We start from the raw sequence: 26,264 nt of genomic DNA, 5'->3' as shown, positions 1-26,264 counted from the left end.
GGCCTGGTTGGGTCGGTGGTGTGGTTCTGTTTCTTTAGATACTGTTGCCTCTGCCAGATAGATATTAGGAAAATGAGCAATTGGAAAATTCTCAGCTTCTGTGGAGTGGATCTTACTGTCAGCTCTTTGCTGACCAAGAGGGATTATCCCTGGGGCATGTGGGACAACCCCTGAATTGTAATCTGTGCTAATTTACTAAGTATAGGAATGTTTGGACCTCATAAGTTAGGTGTGCTACCCAGTGTTAACCTAAATCGTCATCTTAAAAATAATTTTCCACTCATTCTAGCTTCAGTAGAAATTCAGTCCAGTTCTATTTATTAAATTATTGTACTGAAAATACACATGTATCATAAGGAATTGGTAGGTTCTTAGTTTCAAGTATTGATATTTAATTTTCTTTTTTTTCTGAAAAGGAACTGTTAAGAAGTGGTGACTTTAAAATGTAGTTAAGTATAAATTTTTTGTTAATTGAAGAGACGTCTAAAATCTCATTCAAATGTAGACTCATAGTTTTCTAGCCATGCTTCAGTAGTTTATTTTTTTAGGTTTTTGTTGTGATGGAACATAACTACCATTCATACAAAACTGTTGAATTGCTGTTTGTTTTCACTTTCAGTTTAAAAATCCCCTTATTATGCTGCTTCTGGCCTCTGCAGTCATCAGTGTTTTAATGCATCAGTTTGATGATGCTGTCAGTATCACTGTGGTAAGAAAAAATATGTATATTTTAAAATTATTGGATAATCATTTAAAATTAGGGTTGGCTTTTATTTTGGGAAGTGAAATGAGAAATACCTTAACATTTCTTCAGGTTTTTTGTTAATATCCAAATTCTACATTTTGTTGCAGTAATCTCCAGTAATGTTCAAGGGTCTGTGATTGGCATTCATGAGAATTATTTAATAACCTTATAATTTTACAGATATGAAATATTTTATAATAAATTTCTGGTTAAAATTTAATTTCGTTTCCTTTCTAATTGAGAATGTTTTGACTAATTGTGAACTAAGCCTGATGATTATGAAAGTAAAAATATTACTTAGCAATTGAACACTATTTACTATGTAACATTTTATTCTTTCTGGCTAAGCCGTTCTAGCTTTCATTGAAAGTTTCCTAAGTTTCCTTTGTTTTCTTGTCCTCTGTTTTCTTATAGTATAAAAGTTTATAGCAAGTATAAGCGTTGATTAAAACAAATATGTTTATTATTAAGAACACAGTAGAAATTAATATAGATAGAGCTTAATTTGGTTTTTGAACTCTTGCTTGTAGACTCCCTGGTGTCTCTGAAACTGTTTCAGGGAGACTGTAAGGTCAAATCTATTTTTGTAATATTAAAACATTATTTATGCTATAGATATTTGTATCTGTGGTGCAAAAGCAATGGCAGGTAAAACAGTATTGACTCAAGTCAAAATAATGGCACCAAACTGTACTAGTGGTCATTGTTTTCTTCCTTGTTTCTCTTAGGAGTGTTTTTCATAAAGCAGTAAAAATTAATTTCATTAAATCTTGACAGTTGAGTAATGTCTTTTGAATATTCTGTATAATAAAATGAGAAATATGCATAAAGGATTTATGTATCTTGAGGTACAGTGGTCGTTTCAGGGAAGGGCAGTTTTGGTGAGCTGAACTAGGCTTTTATTAAAAAGAAGGAATGATACACTTGGTTAAGACTTGGATAAATGGCGTATTTTTTTAAGGAAGTGAATGAAATGAACCTATCACTTCAGGGAAAACAAATAGCACTTATTGCCTGTGATAAAATTCAAGCTTTCAAGTGATACTTAGAATTTTGCAAAATTTTTATTAATTACCATGTGTTAAGTAGTTTCCCAGTATTTAAGACTTTATTCTTAAACAAATTTATTCAGTTGTGATTTCAATGAATATGATTTTTTTTTTACTAATATGAAATGTGTTAACACTTGAAAGATTTGAGTAACCAAGTAAATCAGTGTTTTCTAAGTGACCAGTGCAAGATGTTATAGTGTTTTCAGTAATCAAAGATCCAAAGTGAAAATCGGTTAATGGATTTTCTATAATAAATTAAGAAAAGTTCATTGATACAATTTAGATTCTACATTGCAAATTAAGTAACTATAGTTGTCTAATTTTGGTGTAGTAGCTAAGAGGGATATCACAGTCATCTGAAAAAGCTTTTAAAATACTTCCTTTTCCAACAATATCTGTATGAGATTAGGTTTTCTTTGTATACTTCAGCCTAATCAACATAAGATCTTAGATTGAATGCAGAAGCTAATGTGAGAATCTAGCTTTGTATTAATGTCTTTAAAGGCAGATATTAAAGATAGAATAATTGAAAACACTTGGTATTTTTCTCAAAAATTTTTTTATTTGAAAAGTGTATTTCCCATAAAAATGTTGTATATATTAACATGTAATGGTTTTACTACTTTTTAGATGAATTAATAAGGAGAAATTAAAACTGAGCAATTGAAAAAATAATTATGATAAATATCAATAGATTAAAACCCACAGAAAAGCTGGTCCTTAGTTTGTAAGAGCAAAGAGGTATCTTGAGATCAAATTTGAGAAGCTGCCCTAGGGGAGGCAAATCACAGTCAGCTGTCAGTTTTTTCCCAAAGGCAAAGTTGTGATTTCTTGCCCAGTAGATCTCAGTGCTTAGTGTCTGGTATCTGGGGACTGCAGATAGAAAAATAAAACACTATTAACAGTTATTTCTGAAGTTACAATGTCTGATTTAAAAAGTTGTTTCTTTGTTTTGTTTAGGCAATACTTATCGTCGTCACAGTTGCCTTTGTTCAGGTGAGTAGGTAGCCTATTTTTTCAGTATTAAAATTTTAGTTAATTGCTTAAAAAAACTAGGGTATCTTATAAAATCTGTGGTTATTGGAGGATGGTAATATTGGTCAGAACAATTCATTCATTGTTTTTCAAATGACTTCAGAAACTCAACTCTCTAGGGAACTTTGTGGAACTAATTTGACTGTTTTGATTTAGAAAGTAGAAAGAAGAAAATGTTTTTTTATTTGATGAAGTTAAAGGTAACTGAAGGAGATGAAGACAAAAAGCACAATAAATAAATAAAATCCAGCAACAAGTTTAAAACCTTTATTCAATTAAAAAATTGGGATAGGTTTAAATTCCTCATTTCCTAGACATAAAGAATGTTCTGACCTGTATTAAACTTCGAATTCAGCATAGGCATTCAAACAGTAAATAAAACATACAATGAGGAACCCTCTTTTTTTTTTTTTAAATTTTTAAAATTTATTCATGAGAGACACAGAGAGAGAGACAGACAGAGACGCAGGCAGAGGGAGAAGCAGGCTCCATGCAGGGAGCCCGACATGGGACTCGATCCCCGGGTCTCCAGGATCACACCCTGGACTGAAGGCAGGCGCTAAACCACTGAGCCACCTGGGCTGCCCCTGAGGAACCCCTTTTAAAAATGAAATGTGTATAATGTTGAGATAATGTCAGGATTTTTATTGCAAGTATAGGCATATATGAAAACATAGGCTTAGTTTTATGTTTATATAATGTTTGATAACTTCACATTTTAGAATAGTGTTGGCAGGTCTCATTTTATTAACAATTTTAAAGCATAGTTAATAAGAATAGAAGGAATGGGGCATCTGGCTGGCTAAGTTGGTGGAGCATGTGATTCTGGATCTTGGGGTTGGGAGTTTGAGCCCTACATTGAGTGTAGAGATGACTCAAAAAATCTTAGAAAAGTTTATTCTAGTTAGGGGAATAATGTAATGTATGACATTCAAGTTCATGTTGTTTTTAATCTTAAGACTATATTTTAAGTGATTGTGGTTATTTTCACATCTGTGGTTATTATTTCTGTCATTATCCAGGCTTTCTGTGTCAATCTCTAATTTAGTAAGTTATTAGTTTTACAGTAACCCACTGTAAAAAAGGCAGTTGTAATCACATTATCTACAGTAAGTTTGTGAGCTCCATCAATAGACTTCAGGAATTCTGTTTCCAGGGAATCTTCTTTCTTAGACAAAAGTTGCCCTGGGGTAGGTGGAACTAGTTAGTCCAGCAGAGATCCTTCCAGGCTGGTCATATTCAAGGCTGCTCTTCATTCAGACATGTGGGTTGTACCATCCACTCAACCAGTAACTGGGAACCCTCTTGCATCCTTAATAATTTAAGAAATATGGAGTGACTTTCTTCAGAGGGATTCCTACAGCATTATCACTACAGATATGAGGACCTTGGCTCATTCTGTTAGTACGTAGAGAGCCCCTACCCCCCCCCCCCAAAAAAAAGCACAAAATTGCGATTTTTAACATAGTGTGGAATTTTCCATAAAGATTGCATGTTATACACTGTGAATGCAATGGCAGAAACCATCTGCTAAATATCTCTATGAGGGGTTCATTTGATGGAAAACCCCAGAAGGAATCAGAACATTTATGAAAAACCCAGTTTCAGATTGTTACGTCTGGTTTCTTATATATATATGAGCCTTTTACCCAAATGTGCCTTGAAACCAACAAAATATTCTATAAACTGCAATTAAAAACCCTCTGTAAAAGGATCCTGTGCTGTTGCTTCAACTTATAGTGTTTTGTCAGAAAACTACCAAAACTCTGAAATTATCAATGCCGTATTTTATTTAGTATTTGTGTTTTTAATCTCAGTTTTAGGAGGAGAACGCTTGTTTATTTTTATATATATGTGTACGCTTTTTTCCCTGTCTCTTTCAAATCTCCGTTTCTTACCCCATTGTATATCCTCACAGCCAAGAATATAGCTAATTGTTTTATATACATTTATATACATACACTGATATCACCTTACAATAAACTGTAGATAGAACTTTAAGTGTTCATTAGAGATGGCTGCCAGGTTTTTAATGATATGTTAAATGGTCATTTTGATACAGAAGTTATCTCTGTAGTTGTAGGGAGGAAAGCCTAAGAAGTTTGAAGAGGGAGGTAAAGATTGGGCATCTTCTATATCATTTATTACTAGGATCTAGAATTGGTGAGTGTTTTCTAACCTTCTATGGAATTTTTGGGTAAAACTTCCAAATTCTTTAATACTCTTGTATGGTTCGGGGAGAGGTGTCTTAGAATTTTCATATTACAGATTTACCTTGCTTTCACATTTGTGCCTCTTGCCTAAGTAAATACTGATTTAATTCTAAGTTATTCTTATACAGCTTTGAATTTGCTATTTGAAAAAGTTTGTGATGGATGTGAAACTTTGAATAGTACTAGCGCTGCAGTCATTTCAAAACACTCCTCAGCTTTTACTCCCACTACTCACCCTTCTCCCTTTTAAAACTTAGATTAAGGGATGCCTGGGTGGCTCAGCAGTTGAGCGTCTGCCTTTGGGCAGACTCCGGACGGATCCCAGAGTTCCAGGATCGAGTCTCACATCGGGCTTCTTGCATGGAGCCTGCTTCTCTTTCTGTGTCTCTGCTTCTCTTTCTATCTCATGAATAAATAAACTCTTTTAAAAAAGTTAAAAAAATAAAACTTAGATTAAAAGATTGGTGCGTTTAGTGCAGACATGAGACAAAAATAGCAGTGATGTTGTGCGAAGCAAGACTGCCCATGGAAACATGGATTAGATAGTATGGTGAAGTTAAAGATGTTTCTGACTTTCAGCTTTGATTATATGCATAGAGAAAGACTGGAGCATCTCAGACTTAGGACTCCTGAGAATGTCCCCTTCCGGATAATTCAGGGTGATGGGAAAGGTGTCTGTCAAAGTAGTGCCAGCCACAACTGACTCTTATTTAACGTGTTCCAAGTAAACTTACCCCACAAACCTTTGTGGTTAGCCTGTGCTTAATCCTCAAAGCAGATGTTGCTTGTAGTTAATTGTCTTTGACTTCTTTGGTCATGAAACACTGAAAGTAAAATTATCTTAATCATGAGGCTCAATAAATTTAACTTTAAATGACTGAAGATTATATATTCTTTGGACACTCTAATGAGTGTTCTTCATTTTCTTATAAATAAACTGACCTTAGGTTTCACATTGAATATTAACATATATAATTGGGAATATTCAATTGTCAGAATTGTTTGGTCACTAATTTAGCGTTATTTTTAATAAGGGATAACGTTTTATGTGTTAGAAATATAAGTGCAACTAAAGGAAAAGATAAAAACTGGGGGAAGTTTTTATAAAAATGAGATTAATATTTAAGTCTGTCATGGAATATGTACATAGGAACATACATATTTGCATTTCTTTATAAATGTTTTCTCTTAATATTATATTCTTTTTTTAAAAATAGGAATATCGTTCAGAAAAATCTCTTGAAGAACTGAGTAAACTTATGCCACCAGAATGCCATTGGTATGATCCTTGTTTCTGATACGAATTTCTACTTTTTTTAAAATCGAAGTATAATTAGCATACAGTGTTATATTCATTTCAAGTGTATAATAAAATGATTCAGCAGTTTTATATATTACTCAGTACTTATCACTGTAAGTGTACTCTTAATTGCTTTTATCTCTTTCACCCATACCCCTTCCCATCCTCTGGCAGCCACCAGCTTGTTCTCAGTTTTTAAGAGTCTGTTTTTACATTTGTCACTTTTTTCATTGTTCATTTGTTTTGCTTCTTAAATTTCATATATGAGTGAAATTATATGATATTTGTCTTCTTCTGTCTTAATTTCACTTAGCATTATACCCTCTAGATCCATCTATGTTATTGCAAATGGTGAAATCTCATTCCTTTTTATGGCTGAGTATATTCCTCTGTGTGTGTGTGTACACCACATCTCTTTTATCTAGTTATCTATGGATGCACATTTGGGTTGCTTCCATATCTTCTCCTATTGCAAATAATGCTGCAGTAAACATAGGGGTGCATATATCTTTTTGAATTAGTGGTTTCATTTTCTTTAGGTAAATACCTAGTAGTGGAATTACTGGATTATATGATATTTTTACCAGTTACTGGATCATACTCTATTTTTAATTTTTTGAGAAATGTCCATACTGTTTTTGCACATTGGCTCCCCCAGTTTGTATTCCCACCAGCAGTGTATGAAGATTCCTTCCTCTCCACATCCTCACCAACACTTGTTTCTAGTATTTTTGATTGTAAAAATTCTGATGGTTGTAAAGTGATCTTATTGTGGTTTTGATTTGCATTCCCTGGTGATTAGTGATGTTGAGCATGTTTTCATATGTCTGTTGGCCATCTGTGCATCTTTGGAAAACTGTCTATTCATGTCCTCTGCCTATCTTTAATCAGATTATTATTTTATTTTTATTTATCTATTTTTTTTAGTGTTGAGTTGTAGGAATTCTTTATAAATTTTGGATATTAACCCCTTATTGGGTATATTATTTGCAAATATCTTCTCCATTAAGTAGGTTGCTATTTTTTTAATGGTTTCCTTTGCTGTGTACAAGCTTTTTGTTTAGTCCTAATAGTTAATTTTTGCTTTTGTTTCCCTGGCCTGAGGAAGGAAGAATGTTTCTGTGGTGATGTCAAAGAAATTACAACCTGTGTTTTCTTCTAGGTGTTTTATAGTTTTGGGTCTTATATTTTGGTCCTTAATCCATTTTGAGTTATATTTCTGTGGTGTAAGAAAGTGGTCCAGTTATTCTTTTGCATGTAGCTTTCCAGTTTTCCCAACACTGTTTATTGAAGAGACTGTCTTTTCCCCATTGTATATTCTTGCCTCTTTTGTTGTAGGTTAATTGACCGTTTAAGTGTGGATTTATTTCTGGGCTCTCTGTTCTGTTCTGTTGATCTATGTGTCTGTCTTCCCATTTGTATCATATTCAATTTCTTTCATCAGTGTTTTAAAGTTTTTAGAGTATAAATCTTTCACCTGTGGATAAATATATTCCTGGGTATTTTATTCTTTTTGGTACAATTGTAAATGGGATTTTTAAAAAATTTCTCTTTCTCCTTCATTATTATTGCATAGAAACGCAGCAGATTTCTGTATATTAATTTTGTATCCAGTGTCTTTACTGAAATCAATGTCTTTACTGGATCACAGTTCCAGCAGTTTTTAGGTGGAATCTGTAGGGTTTTTTTTTTTTTTTTAAGGTTTTATTTATTTACTCATGAGGGACAGAGAGAGAGAGAGAGAGAGGCAGAGACACAGGCAGAGGGAGAAACAGATTCCATGCAGGGAGCCTGATGTGGGACTCGATCCCGGGTCTCCAGAATCAGGCCCTGGGCTGAAGGCAGTGCTAAACCGCTGAGCCACTGGGGCTGCCCGGGTTTTTCTATATATAGTAACATGTCACCTGTGAATAGTGACAGTTTTATTTCCTCCTTAGCAATTGGACGCCTTTTATTTATTTTTTTTCTTGTCTGATTGCTGTGGCAAGGCTTCTAATTACTGTGTTGAATAAAAGTGGTGAAAGTAGACATCCTTGCCTTGTTCTTGATATTAAAGGAAAAGTCAAAAGTCTGTTTTTCACCATTGAGTATGATGTTAGTTGTGGGTTTCTCATAGAAGACTTTTATTATGTTGATGTATGTTCCCTCTAAACTTAATTGTTGCGTTTTTGTCATGAATGGATGTTGTACTTTGTTAAATGCTTTTTCTGCATCTGTTGAGATGATCATACAGTTTTTATCCTTTCTTTTGTTAATGTGATGCATTAATCATGCTGATTAATTTGGAAATATTGAACCACCCTTGCATTCCTGGAATAAATGCCATTTGATTGTGGTGAATGATGTTTTTAATATGTTGTTGAATTTTGTTTGCTTATATTTTGTTGAGGATTTTTACATTTGTGCTCATCAGAGATATTGGGTTGTAGTTTTTGTTTTTTGTAGTGTGTTAATCTGGTTTTGATGTCAAGGTAATGCTGGCATCATGTAATAAATTTTGAAACTTTCCTTTGTCTTCTACTTTTTGGAATTGTTTGAGAAGAATAAATATTAACTCTTCTTTAAATGTTTGGTAAAATTCACCTGTGAATCCATCTCGTCTTGGACTTTTATTGGGAATTTTTTGACTACTGATTCAATTGCATTGCTAGGAGTTGGTCTTTTTAATTTTCCTTCTTCCTGATTCAGTCTTGGAAGGTTATATATTTTTAGGAATTTATCTATTTCTTCAAAGTTGTCCAATTTGTTGGCATATAATTTGTTGTAATATTCTTTTATAATCCTTTGTGTTTCTGTGATATCAGTAGTTATTTTTAATACATCCTTTCTGATTTTATTTATTTGCGTCCTCTCCTTGAGGAGTCTGGCTAAAGGTTTATCAATTTTGTTGATCTTCTCAAAGAACTGGCTCCTGGCTTTATTGATCTATTGTTTTTTTAGTCTCTATTTTATTTCTGTTTCAATCTTTATTATTTTCTTTTTTCTACTGGCTTTGACTTTATTCTCTGTTTTCCAGCTCTAAGTATAAGGTTTACTTGAGATTTTTCTTGTTTCTTGAAGTAGGCCTGTATTGCTATAAACTTCCCTCTTAGAACAATTTTTTTCGGTGTCCCAAAGATTTTGGACCATTGATTTTCTTTCTTCTTCTTTCCTTTTTTTGTTTTTTGTTTTTTTGTTTTTGTTTTTGTTTTTTTTTAGAAAAATCAAGGAAACAGTGCTTTGAATGACAAATTAATTGAAATTTACCTAACATACAATATTCAGAGCAGTCCATCCAAAAACCGTGGATTACATATTCTTTTCAAGAGCACATGGAACATTCTTCAGAATAGATCATATATTAGGCCACAAAACAAGTCTCAAGAAATTCATAAAGATTGAAATTAGATTGTGCATCTTTTCTGACTGCAGTGGTATGAAACTGGAAATCAATCACAAGAAAAATTTGGAAAGAGCACACATACAATGGAATTCAAAGAGCAAATAAAAAAATACATGGAGATAAATGAAAATGGATATGCACTCTTAAAAATAGAAATCGAGTGTGAGTAGTACCAGTAGTAACAAATGGTGATACCAGATCTGTCCAAACATGGTAGAAATCATTAGGCTGACGTGAAAAATTCATGTTCTGTTCAATGTAGGAAGTTGTAATATTAAAACTTTAAAGTACTGATTTTGCGATTCTTGAGACACGGATTTATTTAACAGGTTTTTTTTTGCGTGTGTGTGTGTGTGTGTGTGAGACTATGTGTTAAGCACTGTTGGGGTTACAGTGATGCACAATCAAACAGACCCAGATGAAGAAGAAGAGTGCTACAACTTAACTGGTCATTTTTTCCAATGCCTTTTTTGTCCTCTGAACATCTTAATTACCAAGAATAGAAAAATAATTATTTGCTTAGTTTCTTATATTTGAGTTAGCTTCTTTGAAGTGATTATAATACTACAACATATTTTTCCTCAGGCAAGCCCACTAGAAATAATTTTTAAAAATAAGTGATGTGTCTTTCTTTTTTTCAGCCATAGTTGTTTCTGTTTCATGTTACAGTGTACGTGAAGGAAAATTGGAACATACACTAGCTCGAGACTTGGTTCCAGGTGATACAGTTTACCTTTCTGTTGGAGACAGAGTTCCTGCTGATTTACGCTTATTTGAGGTAAGTTTGGTGTGTCAATTTCTTTGGGCTGCTTTAACAATGTACCATAGCTTGGGTCGCTTATAAACAACAGAAGAGTATTTTGCGTAGTTCTGGAGGCTGGGGAATCCAAGATCAAGGGTCCAGCCCAGTTGCGTTCTAGTGAGGGCCCTCTTTTCGGGTTCATAGCTGTGCCTTCTCTCTGTCCTCACATGGTGGAAGGGGCTGGGGAGCCCTCTTTGATGCTCTTACAAGAACACTAATCCTGTTAGTGAGAGCTCCATCCTCTTTACCTAAGCACATCTGAAAAGTCATACCTGCTAATACCTCATGTTTGAGACTTTGGATTTCAATATATAAAGTTGAGTGGGGGACGCAAATATTGAGACCATCGCATTTGGTGATCTTTTTGTGAGAAATGAAAATACTTGGATGTAGACTAAAGAATAGATGTTAGTAATTTTAAGAATGCATAGCTGATTTGGACTCTTTGTTTAAAAAGTGCCATGTAGTAAACGTGTTTTGTTTTCTTAAAATATATTTATCTTTACCACAGAGTCTTTTGAGGTATACATTAGTGAATCAGCCTATCTTTATGGAAATGTGTGTTAGGTCTTGCGGAAGACACAGATGATGTAATGAGTTCTTGTGATCAGGGAGCACACTATTTGTGTACGTAAATCACTCACAATAAAGTAAGATACAGTCTGGTAAGTGACTAAGAGAAGTACAAAGAATGGAGTGTAAAAACTTAGAGAAAGGAGCAATTTACCTCTGATTTCAGTGAAAATCAGGAAATGTTTCAGACAACAACGTGGCTTTGATGGTGAGAATGGAAAGGTAGTACTGGACAGAGATGTGGAAGACCACGAAGCAGCAGTATTCAGATCCCTGGGAATGTCCCAGTGTGTAATACCGGGGTAGATAGAATATCTTAAGGGTAGAAAATGTATGATGGAATCAGATTCAAGGGGGCCTTGGATACAAAGCTCTACTTCAGATTTTACTGGTTAGGAATTGGCTTTAAAGGTCATATGCAGCTGGCAAATGATCTTGCCCTTAATCTGGTCACAGTGTATAGAATAGATTGACAGGCTAGAAAATGGAGTTAGGCATCTAGTTTAGCATGCCAGTCGCATCTACTTTTGGAATTAACAGGCTATTCATTAACACCTATAGAGCTGTCAGTCTTTGAGAACATTCAGATTTTGGGACATAAAAAGTATTCAGAGGTTATAGAAAGCTTCAAGAACCTTTCTGAACTGTAATAACAGACTTCATTTAATCCTGAAGCAATGGCCTTTTTTCCAAATATTTAAAATTTCTTCTTAGGAAGATACCCGATTGCTTTAATTGGTGAGTGGAAATAATTGATAATATAGCAAGTGTTGGGAATATTGTCTATTTTGCTTTATCACTTTCTGCCTTTATCTTTTTATGTTACATCTGTTTTTACTCATTTCTTCTCCCTTCCTTCTATTCCTAATACTTGGTTTATGACAAGACCTTGGATTATCATTCTTTAAATTTTTTTTTTTTTTTTTAATTTTTATTTATTTATGATAGTCACAGAGAGAGAGAGAGAGGCAGAGACACAGGCAGAGGGAGAAGCAGACTCCATGCACCGGGAGCCTGACGTGGGATTCGATCCCGGGTCTCCAGGATCGCGCCCTGGGCCAAAGGCAGGCGCTAAACCGCTGCGCCACCCAGGGATCCCTCATTCTTTAGACTTTTGGTTGGCCTGTCACTTGATATAAATTATCTTCCCTTTCCTCAGAGGGCCCTAATTTGAATTCTTGGAGTTTATGTCATCATCATTTATTCTGGAGTGCTTCTCTTTCAGTTTAGAAGCAGACCTCCTCATTGGGGTAGTAAGTAGATGGTGTTTCCCTTTATTTGAACATTTTGAGCAGTATAATGACATAGAAACTTTAAAACAGGGATGCCTGGGTGGCTCAGTGGTTGAGTGTCTGCCTTTTGCTTGGTGTGATCTGAGGGTCCTGGGATTGAGTCCGGCATCGGGCTCCCTATGGGGAGCCTACTTCTTCCTCTGCCTATGTCTCTGCCTCTCTGTCTCTCTCATGAATAAATAATTAAAATCTTAAAAAAAAAGAAACTTTAAAACACCATTTGACTTGATAAAGTATATTAGAGTTTTCATTTAAATAAGGGTTAATCTAAGAATTATTTCAAAGTTCATGTGCAACTGGGAAAAAGGTAGAGTTCTGGACTAGTATATATCTTCTCCACTTAGCAAATATACTTTAAAGACTTAACTGTGAGTTCAGTAAGGGAATTTTTGACCTTTTAAAGCTTGATGTGTAAAAATTGAAAGCATGTACTTTGTGGAGTGATGGGTTGTTACTGTTTTCCTCCTGCCATTAATTTTTTAGACACTTTCATTAGCATGTGTTTTATTTGACAGTGCTAAAGTTAGGTTGATTTTCTTCTGGTTAATCCATGTTTACATATATAGTTGAACATCTTTGGTTCCCTCTATCACTTCTTGTTCTGTTCATTTTACCTATCACCTTGGTACCTCAAGCAGGCTTTTACAACAACTTTTGTAGTAGATTAAGATAACTTTTCTAAAAGATTTGAACCTTTGTGCTGCTTCTAGATTTAAACATACTAACCTATGACATAATAAGGCTATTAAGGTAAATTTCTCTTCTGGACACAGAGGCTACTAGCTTCTGGAATTAGGTTGGCTTATTGGAGTGTTATTTGCTGAATTTGGCTTTGGTGATCTTTGGATGATTTTAAGGCTAGCTGGTCATTTGATGTTCTTGTATGAAATAAGCTCTTCATTAAGATTTAAAGGAAACCAAAAACTCACATGCCTTTGAGATATTATTGATTTCTCAAAACAAAGTGTGTGGATTTCACTTTAGAAAAAGGAAGTGTTTGGACTTCCACTGTATCGTTCTCCTCTTGTGGGTGCTGTGGTCTATCAAGGTTGCACTCTAGCATAGTCATGCTGCCACTCTAGGGTTCCTGTCATAAATTTTAAAGGTTCAGATTTTGACTATAAAACTTGCCTGGGCATTCAGTTGCATCTTGTCTGCAAGTTCAGTAATATGGCTGCTATGCAACTTTTATTTAGTATTATCTCTTAGTAGGCTGTGTCTTAAGTTAGGTCTGGCTGCTGTGATTAGATACCATAAACTGGGTGGATTGAGAGAGTGATTGCTCTCTCTTCTTCTACTTCTTGTAAAGCCACTAATCCCATTACGAGGGCCTCACCCACAGGAGTTCATCTGACCCTGATTACCTCCCAAGAGAATTATCATCACATTGGAGAGTAAAGCTTCAACATGAATTTTACTGGGACAAAATTCAGTCCGTAGCAGGCGGACACTGTCATTTGTAAATCCTTTTCAAGGAAGATTAATTTTGATGACTTTAGGAATTCTGCATTTTGTTCTCTTGCCTGACTCATTTTCCATAGCCAGGGAATGAACCAGTATGTGTTGGTGACAGTAACCTTGCCAGCTTAGGAGCCTTAGAGTCAGTGGTGGAGCTGGGACAGTAAAATTTAGAGGAATTGAGCTATGGGTATGTTTTCCAGTTTTTTCCCTGTGGGTTTTTATTTTAATTTTTAAAAGTATCTGAGAATAGACACCACTTGACCATTAATTGGTGATTGTTAATGGATTGGTCAGACTATGACTTTAGGTGAAGGAGTCTTATACACCGTACCTACATAATAGTACATTTTGCCTTTTTGGAAATGTAGCGTATTTTACTTATTGTTGCAGGTAAAGTCTGTATCAGTATTTGTACCAAGAAGTCTTTGTAAGAGAAAACAATAAGAGTGAAAGGAAAAGAGGGTTTCATTTTTTTGTTGAAAATATTTTACCTCTCTTAGGTTTAACTTTCTAAGCCTGAAATGTTGCCTGAAAATCTAAGATTTTCTTTTATTTGAAGTTCTGAATGATTAATTCCATTGACACTTTCTTTTGTGGCTCCCTTGCTTGTGGTTAGCCTATATCATTCTTTAAAGTTATCCTCAAGATCTAGACATTGGATACAGCTGCCTTTTTTTTTTTTTAAGTTTTTGATATGATTTTCTAAATGTATCAAATTTTCTAATGAGAACTACCAGTTATATGCCTGATGGCCAAGAATTAGCTATTTTTATGATCCTAGATTATTAATTGGACCATTTAAACCTGAGCCAAAAGATATCTCCACTAGGAGTCAAAGCCCACTGGGGCCATGCTCAGAAATCCAAACTTAAAATAAACAAATTGGCATTATATAGTGAACCTTTTTACCTCACGAATCCATGTATTTTGTTATAGGATAATATTTCAACTAAGTTTTTGGTGTTTTCAGGGCTGTTTCTTCCTATTCCTCAGTTCCCAAGTGAAAACCAAAGATAATGAGCACAGATCTATTTTGGAAGGAGTCAAAGAGTCTTCTTGACAGAAACCTTACTTAGCCTTTATGTCCCTTTCTGTAAAGCATACAGTTTTGTGCACACTCTTGGTAAGAACCACTAACAAGCACTTTTCTCTGTGTTGGCTAATTTCATTAGATAGGAGCTATCTTTCTGTGTCAGAGCATTGTGACTTATTAAGTTACAAAATGTATTTTCCATTTACTCAGTGAAAAGCTTGATATTCTGGTGAAACTCAGATTCTAATTAAATTTGCAATGCTTTTTGAAAAAAATTCTTTCAAACATTTGCTGGAATATAAGCACATGTAATGATAGGTTAAATTTACTTAATTTGGTAATGGAGCTAACTTAGGCAAAATGTAATGCCTCTCTTTGGAAATTGGTGTGTGTCATGAGGTCATTTTAGGCGCTTTGTTTCAGTATTGTGTATAGAACACTGTATGAGGCTTCAGAGCTAGGATGTAAAAAAAGACACTTTCTACTGGGAGACACCAACTTGCAAACAACTGTGATTCAAGGAATAAAATGTGTCTTATGGATTGACCATGTGAGCTTAGATAATCCACTTAACTGTTTATAGGTCTCTGTTTTTTCATTGTGACAGAGAGTTGCCCCAGGGCATTATATCCTAACTTTTAAGGTACATAGGAATCATCTTGGTTCTGGCCTATCTGCCACATATAAAAAGATTTAAAAAAACAAAGCACAACTTCATTGAGATATAACTCACATTCAAAACAATTTACACGTTTAAAATCCATTATTCAGTGGCTTTCTGTATAGTCTGAGTTGTGCGACTATCACCATTCACTATATTCTCTACCCTGCCTCAGAGCCTTATATCCACTAAATTGCTTGTTGTGTCTGTATACATGTGCCTATTCTGGACATTTCATTATAAGTGGAATTAAATAATATGTAGCCTTTTGTATCTGGCTTCTTTCAGTTAACAGTGTTTTCAGGGTTCATCCATGTGTAGCATGTATCAGTATTTCATTGCTTTTTATTGCCAAATGATATTCCATTGTATGTATATGCCACACAAATGTAAATCCATTTATATTTAAAGTGATTATTTATAGAGGACTTTCTTATGCAATTTTGCTATTTGTTTTCTATATGTGCTATATTTTTTATGTTCCTCACTTTCTCCAGTCTCTCCTTTTTTTGTTTGATATTTTTAAAAAAATATACTTTGATTACCTCCTGAATTTTTTTTCTGTATACGTTTTAAATATTTCCTTAGTGGTAATGATGTGGATTACAGTTAATGTCCTAAATTTAAAACAGTGTTTTGAATTGATACCAACTTTAATAGCATGCAAAAACTTAGCTTCTATACAGCTTACTTTTCTTCCACCTTTATGTTGTCACAAATTACATTTTTATGCATTCTGTGCCCATTAACCATACATTTGTAATAAGTATTTTATATAAATCAGATAGGAAAAATGGAGGAGTTACAAAGTCAGAATACAATAATGTTGGCATTTATATTTCCTTGTATAGTAACCTTTACTGGAGTTGTTATTTTTTCATTTGACTTTGAGTTACTTTCTACTTTCTTTTTGTTTTAGCTTGAAGGAGTCTCCTTTAGCCTTTCTTCTGGGCATGTCTGCTAGCAATGAATTATTTTAGCTTTTGTTTAAGTGGGAATGTCTTAATTTTTCTTCATTTTTGAAAGATAGTTTTGCTGGGTGTAGACTTCTTTTTGATCTTTTTTTTTTTCTTTCATCACTTTAGATAGGTCTGCTGGTCCTAGCCTCCATGGTTTCTAATAAGAAATGCTGCTAATCTTATTGAGGAGTACATGATGAGTTACTTCACCTTTGTTGTTTTAAAGATTGTGTCTTTGTCTTTCAAGAGTTTAATTATGTCCATCAGTCTAGATGGCTTTGAGTGTTTTCTATTTGGAGTTTATTGAGCTTCTTTGATATATAGAATCATGTCTTACTGAATTTGGGAAGTTTTCATTCGTTATCTCTTCAAATATTCTTTCTGCCCATTTCTTTGTTTTCCCCTCTGAGACTCATATTATACTTATGTTGGTATGCTTGAACAGGTACCTTAAGCTCTGTTCATTTTTCTTTATTTTTTTTTTCTCTTTATCCTTTAGACTGGTTAATTTCAATTGTCCTATCTTTTTGTTTGCTCATAGTTTTTCCTCCTTGTTCAGATCTGCTGTTGAACCCTCTCCAGGGAACTTACCATTTCACTTGTACTTTGAGCATCAGGATTTCTGTTTGTTTCCTTTTTATGTTTTCTTTCTCTTAATTGATAGTCTTTTTTTAAAAAATTGTTTTCCTGATTTCCTTTAGTTTTCTGTTCATGGTATTCTTTACTTTATTGAACATATTTAAGACAGTTGATTTAAAGTCTTTTTAGTAAGTTCAGTGTCTGGCCTTGCTCGGGGACGATTTCTGTCAGTTCATATTTTGTGAATAGGTCATACTTTTTGTATTTGTGATTTTTTTTGTTGAAAACTTTGTATTTTGAATGTTATACTGTTGTAATTCTGTACAGTAGATTCTACCTTTCCTCAAAGTTTGTTGTTTTCGATTATTGAGAGTTGCAGTGGTTGAATTTTAGTGATTTTTCTTTAAGAAAATTACTTTTTTTTTTTTTTTGCAAAGACTGTATTCTTTTTGTGTGTGGTCACTGATGTTTCTGTCCATTATCTCAGCAGTCAGCCTTATCTTTCTCAATCCAAAGAGGAAAATCAATTACTATTCTCCTGGTCTTTGTAGCTTATCTTTGAGTTGGGGCATCTTTTTTTTTTTTTTTAATATTTTATTATTCATGAGAGACAGAGAATAGAGAGAGGCAGAGACACAGGCAGAGGGAGAAGCAGGCTCCATGCAGGAAGCCTGATGTGGGACTCGATCCCAGGACTGCAGGATCACGCCCTGTGCCAAAGGCAGGCACTAAACTCCTGAGCCACCCAGGGATCCCCGTGTTGGGGCACCTCTTGATCATTGAGCCTTGTCTGTCTACAATGCTGCCTTCACCTTCACTTGCTTATGCCAAATCCACAGATCTATCAGGGTGCAAGTCCAGGATCTTCTCAGGTCTTTCTGAGCACACAGCTGTTTATAAGCCTGTATTTTTCACTCTGTCTTCCCTGGTATATTTGGCAGCCCTTCCAAGCCTTTATTCTCTCACAAAACTTCCTCCTCAGCTTCTTTCTCCCAGTCTTTTGGTTGTGTTTTCTGCTTGCCTTATTCCTAGTCACTTCCCGGCTAGTATATGTCCTTAATCTTTTGGCAGACATCCAGAAAGTCACTGTAGCTGCCCTGGAGTGAGGTTGTGAAATAAATATTAGCCTATGCACCAGTCCCCCAAGGAACTGCCAGAAAGGTTAAACACACAAGTACAGTATTTTAAGAACGAAGTCTGGGCAGCCCGGGTGGCTCAGTGGTTTGGCGCCGCCTTCGGCCCAGGGCGTGATCCTGGAGACCCGGGATTGAGTCCCACGTCAGGCTCCCTGCATGGAGCCTGCTTCTCCCTCTGCCTGTGTCTCTGCCTCTGCCTCTCTCTCTCGTGTGTCTATCATGAATAAATAAATAAAATCTTAAAAAAAAAAAAAAAAGAACGAAGTCTTTTTTAAAGCCCCCACTGCCAGTAAGCTGCAACAGAAAGAAAAGCTTCTGTCCCCACAGCCAGCACTGCTTCTCTGGGCAGTGGGGAATAGTTGATATGTAAACAGAAATGCCACAGTGCCTTCTTACCAAAATTCAGCTTTTTCTTCATTAAGCACTTCCTTGGTTGTTTTAAGGTTTTGATTCTAGAGTTGATTCTGTTAGTTTTTGCCAGCCTATGATTAGTACTGGGACCGATTCTTTGACTGCCCTATTCACCAGTTTTTATATCAAATTTAGTGTATTTTTTTGATAGGTCAATTTGATAAATTGATTTGCAGTTTGTTACTCCCTCTCTTATTGTAATTTTTCACTGAAACTTTGCTTTTAAAAGTTTCTGAATTATTAACTTATATACAGATTTGTAAAAAAAAGCATTTTTTTAATTAGCTGTCAAAAGAAATTGAGTAGAATATTGGAGAAGGTATATGGTGTTTTTGTGGAATTTAGAAACATTCCTATTTACTAAAAACTTTGATGTAATCACTTTGGAAAGGATGTATATTTCTGAAGTAGTATTGTCGTTATACAGCTTGGAAAACCCATCCATATGTAGAGCACTGGGAATGTTGGTTCTCTTAGATTGTATAAGCTTGAGCTGTGCTTAGTGTTTTGTCTGATTTTTATAGATCATTGGTTAAAAAGCAGTGTGAGCTGAGGAATGCTATTTATGTTTAAAATTTTGAAGAGAAAACTTTTTTCTCATTAACTGTTGAGAATTTAAGAGACGATATGGGAGGGTTTGAAGTGAGACTTATAGCCTCTTTGTTTTTAGATTCTCATTTCATATTGGTAGGAAAAGACTGTTGGAAAAGTAGATCCCTTTTTGAAATTTGATTTCTTTTCATAGTCTTAGCGAAACATCCTAGAAATCATTGTTAACCAAATACTGGTCTTTAAGTTATTAACAACTTGATCACATTGAATCTTTCTGGCACATAAGTCAGAAAGTTTAATAATTCATGTAAATATCTATCATGGGATAAAATCCATTTCATGTAGGCCTTTTTAGTAATTTGTAACACTTGGTGGTCATGTGGGTAGGCTGGATCCAAAAACCTAGTGGATGCTTCCACTGGGAGCAGCTTCATGCCAGGATAGAAATCAAGTATGAGTAGGAGAAAGTGAAAACAGAGTCTATTGAATAGTGTGAGTGAGAGAGAATAGCAGACAGAGTGGGAGACTTGGAAAGGAGAGGAGAATGAGTCTTGTTGTTTGGAGTTAGGAGTTTATATTAGAAAGAGGTCTAGGGTTTGTGGTCCTTCAGGAATTCTGAGTAGGGTCCAATCAGAGGTGAGTGTCAGGTGAACAAAGGTGTTATTCCATAAGTGACTGAAAGTAGAGGGTGTTGATGCCAGTGTCAGCTGAGGTTTGTTCAGAGCTAATGTCCTAGAATGTGTTTGGGATCTGGCTCTGGCTCTTCTTGGATGTTGTCAGGTGTTTGGAGCCTAGGACAAAACTGAGAGAATGTTAACTTTCTTGCTACCTCCTTGAAATGGGAACACGGCTTCTTTGGCTGATTCAGAAACAAAATACAGAACATGAGTAAATGAGGGCTAACAGAAAAATAGCAGAGATGGAGTTTTTCTAAAATGGAGTTCCTTCAGCTTCCCTACTTTAGTCGGTTAGGCTTTGATTGTTAATAAACTAGAGCTCGTGAAGAAGTTTTAATTACATTTTCCTTCATTTGAATAAACAGTAAGAGGAATCTTAATTTTTGAGACCAAAAGTAAGAAATTTTGTCGTGATTAGTCAGCTGCAGATGATTAGTTTGGAATTTTCTTCTGGGGGAAAAGCCATTTCTGATTTGCTTTTAATCTAGACTAGAGAAGTAATTGATTTAGCAGCATACAACAAGCCTTTCTTTAGTTTAAGAATTTATTTGTAGTTGCCAGTTGTTCCATATTATCTATAATTTTTTTAAGCAGTCGTTTTTTGCTTTTCAGGAAAACTTTGTGACTTTGTCTCGTAATTTTTTTCTGCCTAATGTTGTATAGGTTTATCCTATGAAGTTTTTCAACCATTTCTATTCTGTAGGTGTTAAATATTAAGATACAGATTATGTATGCATTTTGATTCTTATTTATATTCTGACTTTTGAACTGTGTTGTGTCTATTCACATCTCTAGTAGAGTGCCTGAGGAATAATGAAGAGTAAGTGAAACATAATCAGTTTCCCTATTTATTAACAGTTCTTCTGAAGGTTTAATGTTTAAACTTTGGCTAGAAGGCATGGAGCTGGCTGGTTCTTTAATTTCATTATATCCCACCTTTCCCTTTCTCATAAATGCAGCGGATAAGTGACTCTAATATCTTTCTTCTCAGATGAATTAAATTGTGACTTTGTTAAACTGTAATAGGCTTGCCTAATTCATTAAATACCACCTTCTTGGAAATGACTTCCTTCCCCTCACTCCCTCCTGTGGAAACTCTTGTAATCACCATTAAGAGAAAATAAGTTATAACTTAAAAAATAGTCTTGTTCAGGGCACCTGACTGGCTCAGTCAGAAGAGAATGCAACTCTTGATCTTGGGTCTTAAGTTTGAGCTCCACATTGGATATAGAGATTACTTAAATACATAAAATTTAAAAAATAATTCCTGCTCAGCAGACAGTTGAGATCTGTGCAGTTTGCTACATTGTATGATTTGGACAAATTTTATCAATATTTTTTTTTTTTTTAATTAAGCTCTAGGCCTAACGTGGGGCTTGAACTCACAACCCTGAAGAGCCAGCCAGGTGCCCCATTGAAAATATATTTTTGATCTTATCTACAAAGTTACAATTTATATTTATGTATACTATAAATAACACAAATAATTATATATTAATATATAATAATTATAAATAGTTGTATATATTATATATGAATAAAGATCTAAAACTCCCTTTTTTCCCCACATGAGTTTCTACAGTAGACAGAATTGATGCTATTGTGCTAAAAATGATGTCTCTTTTTTGTAGAAAACCATGATTTGAACAAAAGTTTCTATTAAATGGTTATTGAACTGCTAAGGTTGACACTGAAGAGCTAGATCACTGACAGAGCTAATAAAGCTATGCTTTTCTTCCTTTTTTAAAAAGTCAGATTATTTTCATATTCTTTGTTTTAATAGGCAGCTACTACATGTTAGTATTTATCCATGTTTAAAATTTATGTTTGGGATCCCTGGGTGGCGCAGCGGTTTGGCGCCTGCCTTTGGCCCAGGGCACGATCCTGGAGACCCAGGATCGAATCCCACGTCGGGCTCCCGGTGCATGAAGCCTGCTTCTCCCTCTGCTTGTGTCTCTGCCTCTCTCTCCCTCTCTCTGTGTGACTATCATAAATAAATAAAAATAAAAAAAAATAATAAATAAAAAAATAAAATTTATGTTTAAAGTTGAAAGTCTAAAAAAAAAAGTTGAAAGTCTTCAGTGGGAAAACATTAATTTTGCTTTCCTCAGAGAGAAGTTCTATAGATATTCGTAAGTTAATTGTTTTTAAAATTAGCAGGTCTTATTTCTAATTAAGAGTCAGAAAATTACATACAGTTTTGATTTTTTATGGCAAGCATTAGAGAAGAGCTTGCTAAATAAAAACTTTGTTTGATTTGCAATTCAAAAAAATACATAATTTTAAAATATATCTTAATGTCTTCTAGAAGTACTAATAAAACTAGAGAAGAGAAATAGTTTGCAAATTGATTCTCTAAATAGTTAACAGGAATTTGGAGTTCATCGTCAGCGTTTGGGTTTTATCTCCCTCCATAGCTTACTATTTGTGTGATGTTGGGCGAATTACTTAACCTTTCAAAGTGTCTTTAAAAGAGGAGGGGATGATAATAATGGTACCTGCTTCACTGGAGTTGTTAGTAGCTAAGTAGTTGATAGTAGATAACTTAGCATAGGTATGTAGCAAAGTGCCTTTCAGATAGTAAGCAGTGAAATGTTAGTTGATTGCTTTTAGTACTTGTATCATCTTTGAAGAATGACCTAGCCTTTTTTTTTTTTTTTTACCTTGGTAATAGAATATATTAGTGTGAAAAATTATGTAGTTCTAAGTTTAATTTGGAAAGAAAAGTCAAATAAATATGTTCCCTTAATAAAGAAAAATTCCTTTTCCTTTGAACATGGACATTGAAACATTGAAACATTGAAAAAACTTTAAAAAGTTTTTTGTAGTTGGAAAAAAAAATTTTGTAGTTGGACTAAAGTAATGAAACCGATATTCCTGGCCTGTGTTTGTATACATAATTACAGAAAATGGGAAGCTTTTTAAAGACTGAAGGACTAGCGATCTGTGCTTTAAGGAAAACTTTTTATGTGCTGATTTTGATAGTAAAATCTATAACATTTGCATGCTATTAAACTTCCAGAAATACTAACACAGTTTAGTCTCTTTGAAATTACGTGATATAATTTATTTTGTTTCCGAACATTTTTTAGCTTTATGATCTAATCTGGAAACTCTTGATTATATTTGCAAAATTATGTGTCTGCCTAGCACTGGAACACACCAGGCCTATTCCTACCCTCATAGTCTTTGTATTTTTTGCTTTCTTTGCCTAGATCACTTTCATCCTGATTGTGGCCCATCCTTGGGTCCTCGGGTTAATCATGGTTCTACAAAAGGGTCACCTACTTTTGTTAGATGTTCTCTCCTTTATCTAAAATGTCACTCTCTATCCTAATGCATTTTTTCCTATCAGGTATTATATTACATATTCTTGTTTGCTTATTTTTAGATACTTTCCCATAAGAATAAGAGCTGAGGGCAGGAACTTAGTTTTGTTTACTGCTGATTCCCACTGTGTATAATATAATACAGGGTCTGGCATTAATAAATATTTGTTAAGTGAATGAATCAATGAGATTGATGAATTAAGATATAATTTACTTTATAGATAGGGATAATCAGTGAGCCAGTTTTTAATATTTTCTTTTTTTTTAGAAGATTTTATTTATTCATTCATAAGAGACAGAGAGAGAGAAAGAGAGAGAGAGACAGACAGACAGGCAGAGGGAGAAGTGGGCTCCATGCAGGGAGCCCAACGTGGGACTCGATCCCGGGTCTCCAGGATCACGCCCTGGGCTGAAGGCAGCGCTAAACCGCTGAGCCATCCGGGCTGCGCCAGTTTTTAATATTTTCTATGAGACATTTATCTTTATGAAAAAAAATGAACCATTTAAAAGTTGAGATTTATTATCTACCGCCTACCACCGCCCCCCCCCCCACCAAAACCCAGCAGGAGTCCAGGTTTAGAGTATTTTATACATAGTATGCGCTGTCAATCAAGAGGCCTAATTGAGAACACCGGCTCAATTTATAATAGCAAAAAGACTGCATAGTCATTTAATTGCTCTTGGTTTATTCCCTTGTTTCTTTTCTAGAATCTATCTCAGTGCCTGGTACACAGTTAAGGTAGCCAATAATATGTTTTTTGGGTGAGTGAATTAACTTGTAAAATGAGTAATACCATGCACTGGGTCTTAGTTTCTCAAAGTGTCTTAAAGACCCTAGGATAAGACCTTCTGGAATAAAACGAATCAAAGAAATTTGTGAAATACTATTCATTGATTCTCAAAGTATGCCTCAGAATCACCTGCATGGCTTATAAATACGTCTTTTAGGTTTACCCTGCCCACCTCCATATTTGAAGTAGGGTAGTGAATTTCTAACAAGTTCTGAAAAGGTAGGGAGAGGTAATTTTGGTTATGTGGGACCGCACTTTGACAGTCCCTGTTGTATCTGTATTCCATTTGAGGTTATTCACACAGACCTGTTGAAGGTTTACGGAAGCACTACCAAAGCTGTTTAGCTCTTAACTCAGTATTTCCAAAACTTATTTGAATTTGGTACCCATTCTGTGTGTGTGTGTGTGATCTGCCAATCGCATTATACTCAGTGTCTTTGAACATCCTTGGAACTATTGTTCTGTGGCTCATACTTTCAGAAACAAAGCCAGGTCACATCTGCAGTGTTTCTCACTTATAGAATGAGGATTCCTTCCTTCCTTCCTTCCTTCCTTCCTTCCTTCCTTCCTTCCTTCCTTCCTTCCTTCCTCCCTCCCTCCCTCCCTCCCTCCCTCCCTTTCTTTTTTCTTTCTTTTCTCTTTTTTTCTGCATGCTAGAGTAGGTTAAAACTTAATTGTATTAGGAGTGAAATTGTGTTAGGGCTGAAACCCTTAGAAGTGAATCCTGTTGCTTGGATGAAATCTAATATGATATTCATGATCTGCATGGAAACATTATGTACGTTTTTGATTTTTGCTGATCTACATTGGGTTCAATGTAAGGATGTATATAGCAAGTTTCTTAGTTTCATGAAAATTGAGCCCAAAATGATGAAATGATTTCTTTCTCAGTACCTTTTATATCTTGTATTTATATTTCTCTTTCTAGGTAGCTTTTTTTTAAATTTGCCAAACACATTTTTGTAACTTCAGAGCATGGCAAAATTAGGAAGTAATACTTTATCATGAGAATTGTTTTCTCTAGATAAAGTCAAATCTCAGATAGTGTTCTTTTTCTCTAGTTGAATTTTGAAATTTGCTAATTTTATCTCCCAGTGTAGCATTTATTTTGCATGTTGCATTTTGCTGACTTCACTTCATATTTTAAATATGGTTGTACTTGTTCTGGGTCTTCTTAGAGTAATGGATATAATAAAAGATTTGAGTAATTATTAGGGGATATTTGAGGAAGAAGTGATGGTTACAAACTCTTCAGATATTAAATGTAGCAGAATCTTCAAACTTGAACTTAATGGAGTGCTTTATATTCTCCAAGGCTGTGGATCTTTCCATTGATGAATCCAGCTTGACAGGAGAGACAACACCTTGTTCTAAGGTGACCGCTCCTCAGCCAGCTGCAACTAATGGAGATCTTGCATCAAGAAGTAACATTGCTTTCATGGGAACACTGGTCAGATGTGGCAAAGCAAAGGTAATTTTTTCCTCTTGTTTTGAAAGTAGTAGTTCCTTTGTTTTCAACCTTTTTTTTTTTTTTTTTTTTTTAGTTCTAATTTTGTGTGGTTCTTTTAAAATTATATGACAAAGAAATGACAGAATTGAACCTAACTTGTAGCCACTGTGTGTGAGACTAAGAAGCTATGTCCCTGAGGCATAATATTCCATAGTTCTGCCATTTGCCAGATAATGGAGCCTTTATTTTTTTATTTTATTTTTTAAAAGATTTTATTTATTTATTCATGAGAGACACACACAGAGAGAGGCAGAGACACAGGCAGAGGGAGAAGCAGGCTCCATGCAGGGAGCCTGACATGGGACTTGATCCTGGGTATCCAGGATCAGGCCCTGGGCTAAATAAAGGTGGTGCTGAACTGCTGAGCCACCAGGCTGCCCGATAATGGAGCCTTTAAAAACATAGTCCTCAGTAGCCGTTCTTTTTTTCATTTGTTTATTTTAGATAGAAACAGCAGTACATGGATATGTTCATTACTAGCTAAATAAAATTTTAATTTAATTGATAATGGTACTGGCTGTAATATTCTGTCCACATATCATTCACTTAATGATGGATTTTAGCTATTCTTTTTCCTGGATTCACAAATATAAAAGACATGATTCAGTAGCATTTGAAGGGAAAAATAAACTACATTAAAGGTCTCTCTTGAGTATAAGACAGTTTTGAATTTCAGAAATATTAATATAGACAAAGAATGAGCCTCAGAGGGACACCTGGGTGGCGCAGCAGTTGAGCATCTGCTGTTGGCTCAGGGCGTGATCCCGGGGT

The 26,264-nt window shown here is 34.8% G+C and overlaps 1 protein-coding gene across 5 annotated transcripts in view; it reads left to right on the top strand.

Annotated features, from left to right (window-relative positions):
* Positions 1 to 26,264, top strand: part of ATP2C1 (ATPase secretory pathway Ca2+ transporting 1) — a 138,272-nt gene that overhangs the window by 48,701 nt on the left and 63,307 nt on the right. For all 5 annotated transcript variants that reach the window (XM_077865198.1, XM_077865202.1, XM_077865199.1 and 2 more), the window contains 5 exons: positions 620 to 709; positions 2,758 to 2,793; positions 6,263 to 6,324; positions 10,397 to 10,505; positions 25,299 to 25,454. In XM_077865198.1, the coding sequence (XP_077721324.1) occupies positions 620 to 709; positions 2,758 to 2,793; positions 6,263 to 6,324; positions 10,397 to 10,505; positions 25,299 to 25,454 (453 nt within the window). The remainder of the gene's footprint in view (positions 1 to 619; positions 710 to 2,757; positions 2,794 to 6,262; positions 6,325 to 10,396; positions 10,506 to 25,298; positions 25,455 to 26,264) is intronic.

Source organism: Canis aureus, chromosome 22 (assembly GCF_053574225.1).
Source record: "Canis aureus isolate CA01 chromosome 22, VMU_Caureus_v.1.0, whole genome shotgun sequence".
Lineage (NCBI taxonomy): Eukaryota > Metazoa > Chordata > Mammalia > Carnivora > Canidae > Canis > Canis aureus.
This window is presented reverse-complemented; position numbering and strand designations above follow the sequence as displayed.